The sequence below is a fragment of the Musca vetustissima genome, unplaced genomic scaffold, assembly GCF_032173495.1.
Source record: "Musca vetustissima isolate MV318-11 ecotype Yass unplaced genomic scaffold, APGP_CSIRO_Mvet_v1 utg1843, whole genome shotgun sequence".
Classification (NCBI taxonomy): domain Eukaryota; kingdom Metazoa; phylum Arthropoda; class Insecta; order Diptera; family Muscidae; genus Musca; species Musca vetustissima.
In genome coordinates, this window is record NW_026882325.1 from 54,735 (window position 1) to 68,680 (window position 13,946).

The 13,946-nt window shown below is 33.5% G+C and overlaps 2 protein-coding genes across 2 annotated transcripts; both read left to right on the forward strand.

The window, feature by feature from the left end:
• The first annotated feature begins 2,053 nt into the window (after positions 1 to 2,053).
• LOC133328654 (chorion protein S36) lies at positions 2,054 to 2,979 on the forward strand. The gene is made up of 2 exons (XM_061537196.1): positions 2,054 to 2,098; positions 2,178 to 2,979. Exons 1-2 carry the CDS (start codon positions 2,054 to 2,056, stop codon positions 2,976 to 2,978), a joined length of 846 nt encoding a protein of 281 aa, XP_061393180.1. The 3' UTR covers position 2,979.
• Positions 2,980 to 6,359: 3,380 nt separating this feature from the next.
• On the forward strand, positions 6,360 to 7,147 carry LOC133328655 (chorion protein S38). The gene is made up of 2 exons (XM_061537197.1): positions 6,360 to 6,375; positions 6,453 to 7,147. Exons 1-2 carry the CDS (start codon positions 6,360 to 6,362, stop codon positions 7,145 to 7,147), a joined length of 711 nt encoding a protein of 236 aa, XP_061393181.1.
• Positions 7,148 to 13,946: the final 6,799 nt, after the last annotated feature.

Sequence of the window (13,946 nt, forward strand, 5' to 3'; positions counted from 1 at the left end):
ACGTTTGACAAAATTTGCAGTAAACAAATATTTTTATTACATATACCGTAGTTTTATATTTTTTAATGCGTAATTTATGAAATTTGCCATACTTACTACCAATTTTAGTACAATTTTATTTGAAATATTCTTCCAATCACATCAGATTCGCTTCCAATGTTAGTCTCAATCATTAGGGACTGATTGGTTCTGTCTCACCTGTCTCTTTACGATTGGCCTCAAATTATCCTTCGGATTGAGGTCGGGACTTTCTGCTTCCCACTGTGTTATTTAAAAATTTTGCTCACCAAGATATTCTGTCACAATTTTGGACGTGTGTCTTTGATCACCATCCTACTCACAATTACTTCTACTAGAGGATATGCGTTTTTATCTACCAAGACCAATTGATATGACTCTAAAATGATCTCAATAGACGTTTTCCTTTATTATATTGTAATTTTTTTTGTATTGGTCCAAGACCCACAAGTTAAAATCAAGACATACCATTGTAATTCCTCAACCGTGCTTCACATTAGGCCTTTAACCCTTTGTGACCCAATGTAGCCCACAGGCAACAAAATGTTTTAGAGGTTATATTTAATATGTGGATACTAAATATATATTTTGTATATTTATTTTAGCTGATTATGGACGACACATATCAAAAGAAATATTTAAAAAATTCTATTTTTTTTTGTCAAGTCATATGCTTTTCAATGAATAGATGAGTGCAAATCGTGTACACAGTCCAAATTATTTAAATCACTTCGTATTCGAAATGTACGAATTGTACCCTTTAAATTGTTGTTGAGTCTTTTCGTCGATATTGCATTTGCTTTTGTTGATATTGGAATTTTATTGTTCGGAAAGAAAGTACTGTATCTCCCGAATGCAGGGATGTAGCGACGCCAAATTTCGTTAATATCCTATTAATCGGGTTTCATCACCAATAATGCTTATCGTCGGATTGAAAACGGTTGAATTTGGATTCGTCGGACACGATCACGCGTTTCCAGTCGACCACTGTTCAACTATTGGGCTCGTGGAAAACTGTTTACCCTCATTTTGAAATTTTTTTGTTTTACTGCTGCTATAGCCAATGTCAGGGAGGGCTCTTCACGCCGTTCACCGTCAAATCGGTGAACGAAGCATATTTTGGTATTAAAACTTATCAATTCACTTTTCCCGTGGGTCCACACAACATAGAAGCGATGTACAAACTCTAATCTGAGGTTTGGGAACAACGGAACATCATTTTTGTATCCATATAACCACTAACTGGAACAATTTAAGTCTCTTTCCCATTTCGAGGGTAGAACAGCTTCTTTCACTAAAGACCCGAATGGCCTCTTCAGTGGTTATTAAACGTTTTTTCATTATTATTGATTTCATTTAATTGAGATTACATTAGTTTCAAAAATATGCCGACTAGCATATTTCTACATAGAAATTAAAACAGCTGAAAAATATAGCTTTTGGGCGCATTACAAAATTGACTCAACAAAAACCAAAAAGTTCTTCAGAGTTATATTTATTCATCAACTGTAATTTCGAATTTCTACTTTATATAAATTTGTTTGCCTGACAGAAAACAGCCTAAAAAGAGATGTAAATGATTTTTCTCCACAGAATTGTTATGGATTCACAAAAGTAGAAAACAAAAAGAAAAAATTGCACCACCTATTCAACTAAGATTACACTGTAAACGGAAGAGATCTTACTGAATTTTGATTATTCTTCTTCAAGTTGGTCTCTGGTTTATGTTTCACCTAATCAAATCGTTAACTCCGAGAAAACAAAAAAAAAGAAGAGTATCAAATCAAATTGACAAATTTGTGATAACCGACAACAATAACAACAACCGCCACAATTCAGCTGACAAAATCTGTCTCGACGAATTTTCGATCGAACATCACGTACCGCATACCACCATTCACAAATTGGCCACTTTTCATTATATAAAAGCTGGGACAGCATCTAGAGCTGTTACCAGTTGATTTTGTGGCGTATTCTAGTAAGCCTACAACATAGAAGCGCATCTGTGAATTCCGAATAAGAATAAATCGCAGTCATGAATTTCCGTTTTGTGTTCACAATTTGCGCAATTGCGTTACCGGTAGGTGTTGGAAAACATAGAGTCACCGTAGTGGTTGAATGTGAGTGCTGACGTTTTTCTATTTTCTTGATTTCCGTAGATTGTCAGTGCCTATGGTCCAGCTGCTGGTTATGGAGCTGGCGGTAGTGGTTATGGTGCTGGCGGTAGTGGTGTTGGCAATGGTGTTGAAGAGTTGATCAATGCCGCTGCCGCTAACCAACAAGGCGGTGCAGCCTCATTGACTGCCACTGCTGATGTCTCTGCTCCCGCCTCTGCCCAAGCTGGTTTGGCTGCTGCCAACGCTCAATTGGCTGCCCTCCAGGCCAACTCTGCCTACAACAACCTCAAGAACTCCGATGCCATTGCCGAATCTTTGGCTGAAAACACTTTGGCTTCGAACATCCGTCAAGGTTTGGTTAATGTTGTGGCTCCCAATGTTGTTGGACAAACCGCCTTCCGTTCGTTGTTGGTGCCCAACAGATTGAACACCCACAATGTCGTTGCCACACAACCCCTCCAGCCATTGGTTGTCAATCAGCCCGGTTCTCCCGTCACCCAAGTCAACAGCGGCCCAGCATCTGTGGTCCGTGCTGCTCCCATCATTTACAAGTTGAAACCTTCCGTCATCTATCAACAAGAAGTCATCAACAAGGTGCCAACTCCCCTTAGCCTTAATCCTGTCTACGTTAAAGTATACAAACCAGGCAAACATGTTGAAGCTCCCGTTGCCGCCCCCTCTTATGGTTCATCATATGGATCGGCCTCTTCATACGGTGGTAGTGCACAAGGTGGTGCCGCTGCTGGCAGTGATGCTGGTTATGGTGGTGCTGCTGGTTATAACAGTGCTCCTGCCGCCTATTCTGCCCCAGCTGCATCGTACGGTGCTCAATCTGCCTATTAAATTATTTTCCATGGCGAAAAAATAATTTAGTATACAAATTGGACATTTAAATTTTAGTTTGGCCTGGAATCGCAAATGATGCACAACAACAATGTCCAATAGAATATGCCAAAACAAAAACACTTTTTTTTATACTCAATAAAAAAGAAAATTTTTATTTAAAAGAAAAAAAAAACATATTTTGAATTGGGTTTAAAATTTTATTTTATTGGGGTGTTATTTGTTAATCCAGAAGTCCTGTAAAAGGACTTCCGTTAAAAAAATTGACGCAATTTATTTTATTGTATGGCCAAATTACATAGTATTAACAAATTCAGTCAAGGAAAATTTTTCATATTTTATCAGCTGTTTTATGAAAACACGTTTAAAAATTAACGCAATTTAAATTTTTCATAATAAAATTTTATGCCAATTTAGCCGTGTGGGTCTGTCTGTTGAAATTTACTACTCAATGGATGTTTGGTCCATGTTTTGTATATTCTCAAATAGAATAGTACCACCCCATATTCGATATTTTGTAGGGTATAAAATGTTCGAGACGTCCGAACGTATTGTTCATAACCAATTAAAAAGAATACCCAAAAGTCTGCATCTTTGACGTGCCAAGCTTGAGTGAAAACAAACACTCCCTACTATAAATATTAAATTTTTCGTAATGGATCTAAGTTTCATAAAACATATTACATTGTTTAGAATACCCTCTTGGCACGTTTTGTAACATTTACATGTTGACCGATTCGCTCAACCATCGAACTTGACCGATATTCCCTATCTTCGAATTTGATTTAAGTTTGGTTGTTCTCATCGAGATTTCCAATCAAAATCCGAGACTATAAATATAATTCGAGTATCAGTATATCTTGAAAATTTTCGGGGATCAACCATGAGGATTGGTTCAATATTTTGAATATTCGAAAACAAAAATTCGTTGTGCCCAATAATTCTTAAAATCTAGCACTTCTTTAGTATTTTTATTCTGTTTAAGTACTTTTTAAAGGGAATCATGAAAAATCACTCTCAGAGTACAAAATGATTCGGAAATTTAGGGAACGCAAACGCATTTCCCCTAGTAATGATGACATCGGGTTTAGAGACGGGTTTCTACACCTGTTATTCAAAACATATCCAATGCAATTCAGGAATTCCATTGGAATTTCAAAACATATCTCTTGTAATTCCAGAATTTCATTTGTAATTCATAGAACACCTTTCAAAATTCATAGAATTACACTTCATAAAATTTTATTTGAAATTCAAAAAATTCCATTTGAAATGCATAAAATTTGATTTGAAATACATAACATTTCATTTGTTATTCAAAACATTTAATTTTAAATTCCAAAAATTTTATTAGTAACACACAAAGAATATGTATGGATTTGAAATGAACTGTTACGAATTACAAGTGAAATGTTATGAATTTCAATTCTTTTAATTTTAAACAGATTTCTTTGAATTTCAAATGAAACTCTAGGAATTTCAAATGGAAATATACCAATTACAAATTAATTTTTTTTAAATTTCAAATGAAATTCTTAGAGTTTCATATGAAAAGCTTAAAATTACAAATTAAAAGTTGGGAATTAACAATTACTTTCTCGAATTGCAACTGAAATGTTATAAATTGAAAATTGAGTTTTGGAAAATTAAATGAAATTATTGAATTTGCAATTGAAATGTTTTGAAAAAGGGTGTAGTAAAGGATTTTTTTTAATTTCAATGTGTCAATTCCGTTTTCACATTGAAGTTTCCGTATGTTTCACACGATGAACTTGATTTTCCAATGTTTAACCAGTGAGCATAGCAGTATAGTCGGAATGGGGAAATCCATATGATACCATTCGCAACTACCACCTGACGTTTTGGTAAAAAATTCTGTCTTGCAAATGCCTCGGTTCATTTGATTATAAAAATATTAACCGATTATTATCAAAAGAGTCATGATATTTCATTGGCTAGATTCCCTTCCCCATATTTATTGGTTTACGCGGGTCTATAATTTTCGGCCACCACCAAAAATTATAAATGTCGAAATACAAAATTATTATATATTATACAAAATTTCATAATTATCAACGCGACATTTTCACTCTGTCCCTCTGGAATATACGACACGGAATGCAAATTTCGTAATTTTTCACACAAATGTCTTGGCCTATTATTATTTAGCGTTTCCTCTATGTAAAAATTTGTGACCCCTAGAGCGACCAAAAAACAAGTAAAAATGATTTTGGTCGACTTCAACAGCTAAATATTGTCCAATTTTACCGCAAACAATAAGTGTCTTCATTGGCCAGAACCGGATATGAAAAATGTCGTGGCGATTGGTTCACAACTGTGGCCGTTACATTCTTTACAAATGTTAATGGAGAGACACACAGATCTCGATGGACTCAGCTAGTCGATATATGACGATCCGTATATAGCATTTTTTCTCAATCAAATTTTTGGCAACACCGTTCATATCCCAACACGCAAAACTAGATTGTCAACATTCCAAATAGAGGCTAATATCTTCAAACATACGAATGTAGACAGTTACAGTTTGGCGAAATACTTCAATAACGAAAATTAAAAAAAAAAAATATACCAGTACCTCCAAAATATATTTCTATGCCCGTTTTCTACATTCTTTATCACTCTTAATCGCAAATAAGTACTCCATATTTTTTGTTGGAGAATTCGAAATTATTTCTCTTTTCAAAAAAAAAAAAAAGAAATATGAAATCATTCTGTAATCATCAATGAGAGAAAATCGAAATCAAAACCGGCGTCACCATCAAGAAGAGTAAAATTACTTGCTTTTGTCAATAAAATATATAAAAAGAATTATGATAAAAATTTTACATTTAGATATCGAATTGGTTTTATTAGTAAACCGTATATAGATTTAGAGAGAGCGAGGGGGGCCAAAGCGGCTTGGTCTGCTGCCCGCTAGAGAACATTTCACATGAATGTCACGTAATTGGAAGTGAATTTCTTGTCTCGATTTCTTTGCCACTCCGACTCGGTAGACTACGTGAAATCATATTTAAATCCAAGATGCAGTTCGGCATCATGCATCAGTCAACAACAGAAGTTGCCTTGAGAATCAAGTACGAGACCAGAAGAAGAACTTGGTGACTAAAGTAACAGCACAAAGATGAAACTCTTCGTAGCCACCCTCACCATTGCATTCATTGTAGGTATTTCTATCGATCAGATGGTGAACTTTGCACTCACTGACTGTCTAGTTGTGGTAGTGGTTCTGCGACTAATGAATTTTCTTTGTTTTTATTTCCGCATTCGTTTAGGCAATGGCCAATGCCTCTGGCTACAGTTCGGGTAGCAGTTATGGCAACCAAGGCGCTGGTGGTAATTCCGCTGCCGGAGCTGGAGGTGATGCCAGTGGTGCCTTGCATGGTTTCAACGCTGGTGGTGATGCTAGTGGTGCCTTGAATGGTTTCAACGCTGGTGCTGATGGTGCTGCCACAGCCCTTGCTACAGCCAACACCGCCGAGTCATCCGGTGCCTCCGGTGCCTATGGCAGCAGCAAAAATCTTCCTTATGCCCCTCAAAATACCAGAGGCAACAGTATCAGTTCCTCCATCACCTATCCCAACAACAAGGGCGAGATTCTGATCCATCGTCCAGCTGCCATCATTGTCAAACGCCCACCCACCCGTGTCGTTGTCAACCATCCCCCACTAGTCGTTAAGCCCGCCCCAGTTGTGTTGCACAAACCCCCAGCAGTCGTGTTGCGCAAGGTCGTTGTCAAGCACCATCCCCGCCCAGTCAAGGTTGAACCTGTGTACGTGAATGTTGTCAAGCCCCCAGCAGAGAAATATTTCGTCAACGAGAAACAACAACATTACAGTGCCCAACCCGCTGCCTTTACGCCCGTTAATTTGGGACCAGCTGCCTTTGCCAATGCTCCTGGTGCTTTCTCGCTCAACAATGCTGCCTCCTTTGCGCCTCTGGGTGCTGGCGGTGCTGGTAATGTCGCCGGTGGTGATGCTGCTGCCGCCGCTGCTGCTGCTGCAGGTGGTGATGCCTCCAACTCTGGTTACCAATTGTTGTCCGGCAACAATGGTTTGGCCGCTTTGGCCAGCCTTAATGGTGGTGGTTATGGTGGTGCCGCTGCTGCCCCTGCTCCCAGCTATGGTGGTTCTTCCGCTCCTTCCTATTAAAAGCTATCAAAAATTCGTCTCCGCCAAGTGGATGAATTGTTTGACCAAAGTCTGAGACAAGCACAGTTCTCAGAATTGTATTTGTACTGAGTTTTTGTACTTTTAATAAAAAAAACAACCTTTTTTACCAAGAAAAAAGTTTAATTTATAAAAAATTAGAAGTTATGATTAAAATCAAAGGGGTATTGAAGGTGTCTTCATTGATATTCTGAGAATTTTTGGGTTCATCACACATCGCAGTTAAGCGATGTTAACTCCATTCAACGAAAAGTTGGGGAACGCGAGGATGAGCCACAAGATCGAAAATTCTGAAATTCAATCAGATAAATATAATTATTATGTTTCAAATTGTAAATTTCAATTAGGAATTGCTCAGTTTCAGAACCTGCAAGAATTTTCAATTAATCGAAATGGTTATCGAGTTTTTCTTTATAAATTTGAAATGTTTTAAAAGATCCTGAGTAGTGAAATGAGATCTTTGAAATAAAAGAAGTGTGAAATTGAAAACAAATAATAGAAATATAAAAAAAAATATTAAGTTCAAAATTTATACATACATCATTTCTGAATTTCAAATGAACATTTCTGAATTTAATATAGAAAATTCGGAAAATTAATGTTCTGAATTTCAATTGTAAATCTGAATAATAGAAAATTATATAAATCTAAATTCTGAAATTCAATTGAAAAAATCGAAGTTTGAATAGACATATTTGCAATTTGCAGAGATTTTGGAAATTTAAAATTCAATTGATAATTTCTGAATTCCAATAAAAAATTTCTGAATTTGTAATAGAAAATTCTGAATTTCAATTGTAAATTTGATTATTACTACCAAAAATTTAAATAACTCAAAAATCTATAAACTTAAAACTTGTTCAATTTCTTCTGAATTTCAGATGGAAATCTAATCTCAATAAAACTCAATTTGACATTTTCTGAATTTTTAAATTTTAAGCATTATTTTCCTAACTGCAATTGTAAGTTTTTAAATCTCAGCTTATGAATTTCAATTGAAAATCTAAATCTCTGAAATGAACGGAGGGAGTTTCATTTGAAAATTTGTTTCTGAATTTCAATTGTAAATGTTAATATTAGATTCTTCTATCATTCTGAAATTCAATTGAAAATCTCTAAATTTATAATATACATATTAGAAAAATTCCAGAAAATTCGGAAAATTAAATCTAAATTCTGAAATTCAATTGAAAAAATCTAATTTTGAAATAGACATACCATATTTGAAATTTGCAGCATCTGAATTGCACTTCGAAATTATATTATAGAGATTTTGGAAAGTTAAAATTCAATTGATTATTTCTGAATTCCAATAACTTCTGAATTTGAAATAGAAAATTCTGAATTTCAATTGTAAATTTGAATACTAAAACATTATAAAAATTAAATTTTCTAGTTTCTGAATTTCAATTGGAAATCTAATCTGTATGATGTTTTGATCATTTCCAAACTCCATTTGAATTGCAAATATCTCTGAAATGAACGGAGTTCTGAAACTCAATTGCAGAAATATGTGAAGTTGAAATTAAATTGCTAATTTGTGAATTCCAATTGAAAAGTTCTGAATTTCAATTGTAAATGTTTCAATATTAGAAAAATTCGAAAGTTATACATACAAATTGAAGTGAATCGCATATTCTGAAATTCAAACATTACTTTTCTGAATTGCAAAAATCTCTGAAATTAACGGAGTTCTGAAACTCAATTGCAGAGATTTGTAAAGTTGGAATTAAATTGCTAATTTGTGAATTCCAATTGAAAAGTTCTGAATATCAATTGTAAATTTTTCAATATTAGAAAAATTCGAAAGTTATACAAACTGAAGAGAATCGCATATTCTGAAATTCAATTGAAAAACTCTGAATCATACAAGATTTTTAGATCTCAGCTTCTGAATTTCAATTGTAAATCTGAATAATAAAGAAAATTGATCTTCTGAATTTCAATTGAAAATCAAAATATTGCATCGAAAACCTTGAAATAAGTTATGTAAAGTTACTCAAAATTAAAATTGTAAATTCCGCTTGAAAATATAGATAATTCTAAAATGTTTATTTCTGAATTTCAAACAGACAGTGGCAAATTCCAAAATTTGATTTTACCTTCTGATTTTCAATTGAAAATCTAAATCTCTGAAAAATAAAAGTGTTTCATTTGAAAATTGGTTTTCTGAATTGTAATTGCAGCTTTTGGAGTGTTTGAGAGAAAAATTCTCCGAAAGATCTATGGGCCGATCTGCATTGACGGTGAATATCGCCGTCGAATGAACCATGAGTTAGTTGTACCAGATATTCTCGGACATCGGCATTGTTAGACGTATTGAGCTGCAGCGACTACGTTGGCTAGGTTATGTTGTGAGAATGGATGAAGATGCCAGCCCAGAAGGCATATAAAAGGCATATGTTTCACGCAGAAGGGGAAGGCCACGAATACAATGGAAAGATCAAGTCGAAGACAACATTGCCGAATATGGTCTTTCAAATTGGAAAAACTGCGCAAAAGACCTACGCGCCTGGAAAACTTTTTTAAACACGGCTTGTGGAACGAAAGTTCTGTCACAAACCAGCTAAGTAAGTAAGGAAGAATTGTAAATTTTAAATTGTAACAACCTACATTGCATATCATTCTAATATTTCTGAAATACAATTGAAAATATTCTAATATGTAAAGAATTTCAAGTTCTGAATTTAAATTGGACATTATTTCTGAATTTCAATTTAGAAATCACAAACAAAAATTTGTATGTATGATTTTGAAATAGAAAATACTGAAAATATATTTCTGAATTTCGATGAGATAAATCTTATGTTCTGAAATTCAATTGAAAATGTTCTATATTTGAAATTTATAATTCGGAATTCAAGTACAAATATTCAAAATTAAATAGAAAATTTGTTAATATAAATTAAGCATTTAAGGGAACAAATTGGGTTTAGAGACACATCTCGGATTTTTCTCGTCTCCTTGATCATGAAAATATGTATATCACGAATTCCACAAAAAGGTCAACCACACAGGTGAAAAATCAATTCGTTAAGAGAGATATGAAATTATATAGGAAATATTCTTTGCAATCCGGACAATATATTTTTAGTTGAATTTTGAAAAATAACCGTAGTTTTTCTTTTCGTTGTACCATTTTCGCGTGGAGAGTAACTTGGGCATATTTTTATTAGTTTTAGAGTGTCATTTGTCGTAAGTGTGAACGCTGTTAGCTAAAACAATATCAATAATAAATATTAAATTCAAATAAAGTAACATCTTACGAAGAATTACATATATATAAACCTATACATATACCAAGAGAATCCCGTGGTAAGTGCAGTTAAATAGTGTAAGAAAATATGTAACGCGTGCGTGACAAAATTAACATATGTTTCTATACAGACTCTAATATGAGAATTTTTTTTTATAATGCTGTTATCTGTGGATCTTGAGATGACAAACTCAAATGAAACAAAGTTTGTCTTCTATCTCCATCGAACAAATTTGTATCCGTCACGCACATGTTACATTCTTCCTCAATAAGTTGCTTTAGAACCGAATTTACAGGCAAAAATATCGTCCATAACTTCATAATGATATACCAAAGGTCTTGGGGCCACACAAAGCTATAATATCCTGACAACATAGTTGTGTGGGGTATAAGAACTAGCATTTTTAAAACATTTTGTGTTGAATTTAATTTTTTTAGTACATGTGTGTGTAACAGTGCGTTACGACTGTAACATGTGCGTGACGGTGTTCAAAGTTAAAAAAGTATATCTTAGAAAAATTTTTCTCAAATAAATTGAATGTCAATATAATCTTGAATAACCCATTATAGCTGTAAAAAAATCCGCAATTTTATCTCCAGCCAATTCGCAGAAATTTCATATCGAATCTGATATCCAATTTTTAAAGGGAAAATTTTGTAGCACGTGCGTACGCTAATTTTTTCTTAATATCTCCGACATTTACAAACATATTCATAAAAAAATTAGCAGGTATTGTAAAAGGTGTAAAACTATTTAATAAAAATTGCGAAAGAAATTTCGGAAACAAATTTTTCTTAACTAAACAAACGATTATGTTTCGCACGCTGTAACAGTGCGTGACATGGAATTCGTGATATGACTTTCATGGGGGAAGTCCATACTTCCCGAGATAGGGACCCTTGAAGTTCTGAATTTCCTATGCTTATAAAGTCGTTTAAAGTTAAAGTCATTTTAAGTAAAAATTATTCAAAATAGGCCTTCTGCCGGGGACAGTTGCAAAATTCAGCTAAGGTATCAACATTTTTTAATGCATTTTTTTTAGTTTTATGCCTTTTTAGGACTACTCTCCAAAAAAGACGCCCTTCGCCCGGGTTTTACGACTTTCTCCTATAGACAGATGAACAATTGTGCTACGCGATTAAATGTTTCTTTTATATCAATTTTTTTCTTAGATAGCCGGCCTTCGCCTGGGCATTTAGGTCTTTGTCCCATGGACACATGGAAAATTCGGCTACGCAATCGAAATTTAGAGGTTCATATCTCAGGATCTACATGTGATAAAAATAATATTTTCATTTCATGGTAAATAAAAAAACGTTGGGCGCCATTTACAACATTTATTTCAACTTGGAATATTTAAGAAATCTTTTGACCGTCATTCCAACAATTTTTACATATTTTGAAAGTCCTCAACTCTGAGTCTATATTTGTTTGCAATTTCATAATAATTATTTAGAAACAAAAAAGTTTACGTTGGGTGCCATATTTCAAAAAAAAACTTTTTTCAAAGTATAATGAGTGATTTGGAGTATCGTTTGTCGCGTTACATGGAACAGATGAACGACAACTGAGTCGCTGAGACTAACGACATCGGAAATTATTATAAAGCTTAACGACAAACATACATGGCTATGATTTAAACCTGACTTATCGTATGATTGCAGTCAGCGCTACACCATTGTGCCATTACCCCCAGCATCATAAGGACCGTAGGTAAGATTTGTATTTACATTAGGACTAATCGATGTGGCGAGCAAATTTCGGTTACCAATTGTTTTCTGCCAAGATATCTAGTTATTATTTGAAATATTAGATTCGCAGAAAATCGATTGATTTCCAATTGGTTTTAATTTAATATTTTTGGTGCTCTTGGTACTCTTTACTTAACTTATCGGAACTTCTAATCATATTTCAACTATAAAAAAAAACTCAAACAAAATTTGAATCAATCAAAATTTTATTATAAATAGTGAAAAAATATATATAGAATAAGATATATATCATAAATAGGGGGAAACTGTTAATGAGTGAGAAAGTCGTTATATTTTTTATATTTTAAATCGAATCAAAAACAAAATACGTTTTGCAGAAGAAATTACAAAATCAATTTAAACGAAAATATTACATTAATCGAAGGGGCCGAAATTTCTTAAAAATGCGAACAATATTTGAAAGCCAATATGATTTCCTATTATGACACATCATCAATTTAAATATGCTATGACAAATATTCTAATAATAAAATATACTTAACAATATTGACAACAATTAAGCAAAAAAAAAAGATTTTACACAATTTAAAATTGGGCATTATGGAGTTGGTGAATTGAATTGGTAAGTGAATATTTTTACAGGGGAAATGAAAATACAAATGACATGGTGAGGTATCTCAACGACAATGTAAACATTTCGTTTAAACGAAAATTTGCAAATTTCTTCCAATTATATGTGGAATGAAAACATATTTAGTAACGAATTCGATATTGTGTGCTTAATTTGTTATGATTTCTTTTTTGTTTTTTTAGTATGACAACTTTAAAAACATGTAGAAGAGTTGTTAACATTTATAAAAAAATACTGGGCCGAAAGGACATAATTTAAAATCTAAAACTAAGCATTGTTGCAAGTGGAGGCTTTGCCTTACAAACATTTTGCGAGTGTAGAAAATTTATTTGTGGGTGGGTTGTTGTTAGTGTGTTTTAAAAAGTTAAACTTTGTAATGGGTTTTGTTTATTTGTATTGTGTGTTAACTTACAAAAATTAGTATAGAGAATAAAAGAATTGTGTGTGTGTTAAATTATCGACTTATAAAATGTACAAGCTATACATTATTCTATATATATATATAAATATTATGTTGATTGTAGTTGCATTAATAAAAAATGTTTAAGAGAGATAGAGGTTGTATGGACAAGTAATGAAAAGGCACATTAGATATGTAATATTATATATACATATGAGAGTAGTATGCATATATTTCATACACAACACTGGGAGAAATTGTGGTCAAGAAATCAAACTCTTGAGATGCAATTAAGAAGGGAATTTTTTGAGTAAGTTTTAGACGCCACCATCATCATCATAATCATGCGGTTGTGTGTTGACTGTAAGGAAATTATTCATTATTATTAGCCGTAGGCCCATCCAAACGATTAGCTGCTGCTGTGGCACTATTAGTCATTGGTGAAGGTTGTTGCATTTGTTGTGGAGTCACTGGTGGAGGCATTTGTTGTGTATGAGATGGCGGCGGAGGTGGCGGTAAGCAATAGTAACCCTATAACAAGATTTTTTTTATCAATTTTGTCAATTTTTTTTTTTTTATTTTGAAAATCGGCATTTTTCTGTAAAATTCGAAGGCAGTGCATTCGAATTAGTTGCTAACATTGCAGGTTTGTATTTTTTCTTCAGGCAGAAGAAACAAAACAAACTTATGCAAAATGTTAGCACCATATCTCAATTCCTTCAGAAGATAGCGTGATTACAACAAACGAACAGACGGACATGCCTAGATTGTCTTTTATATA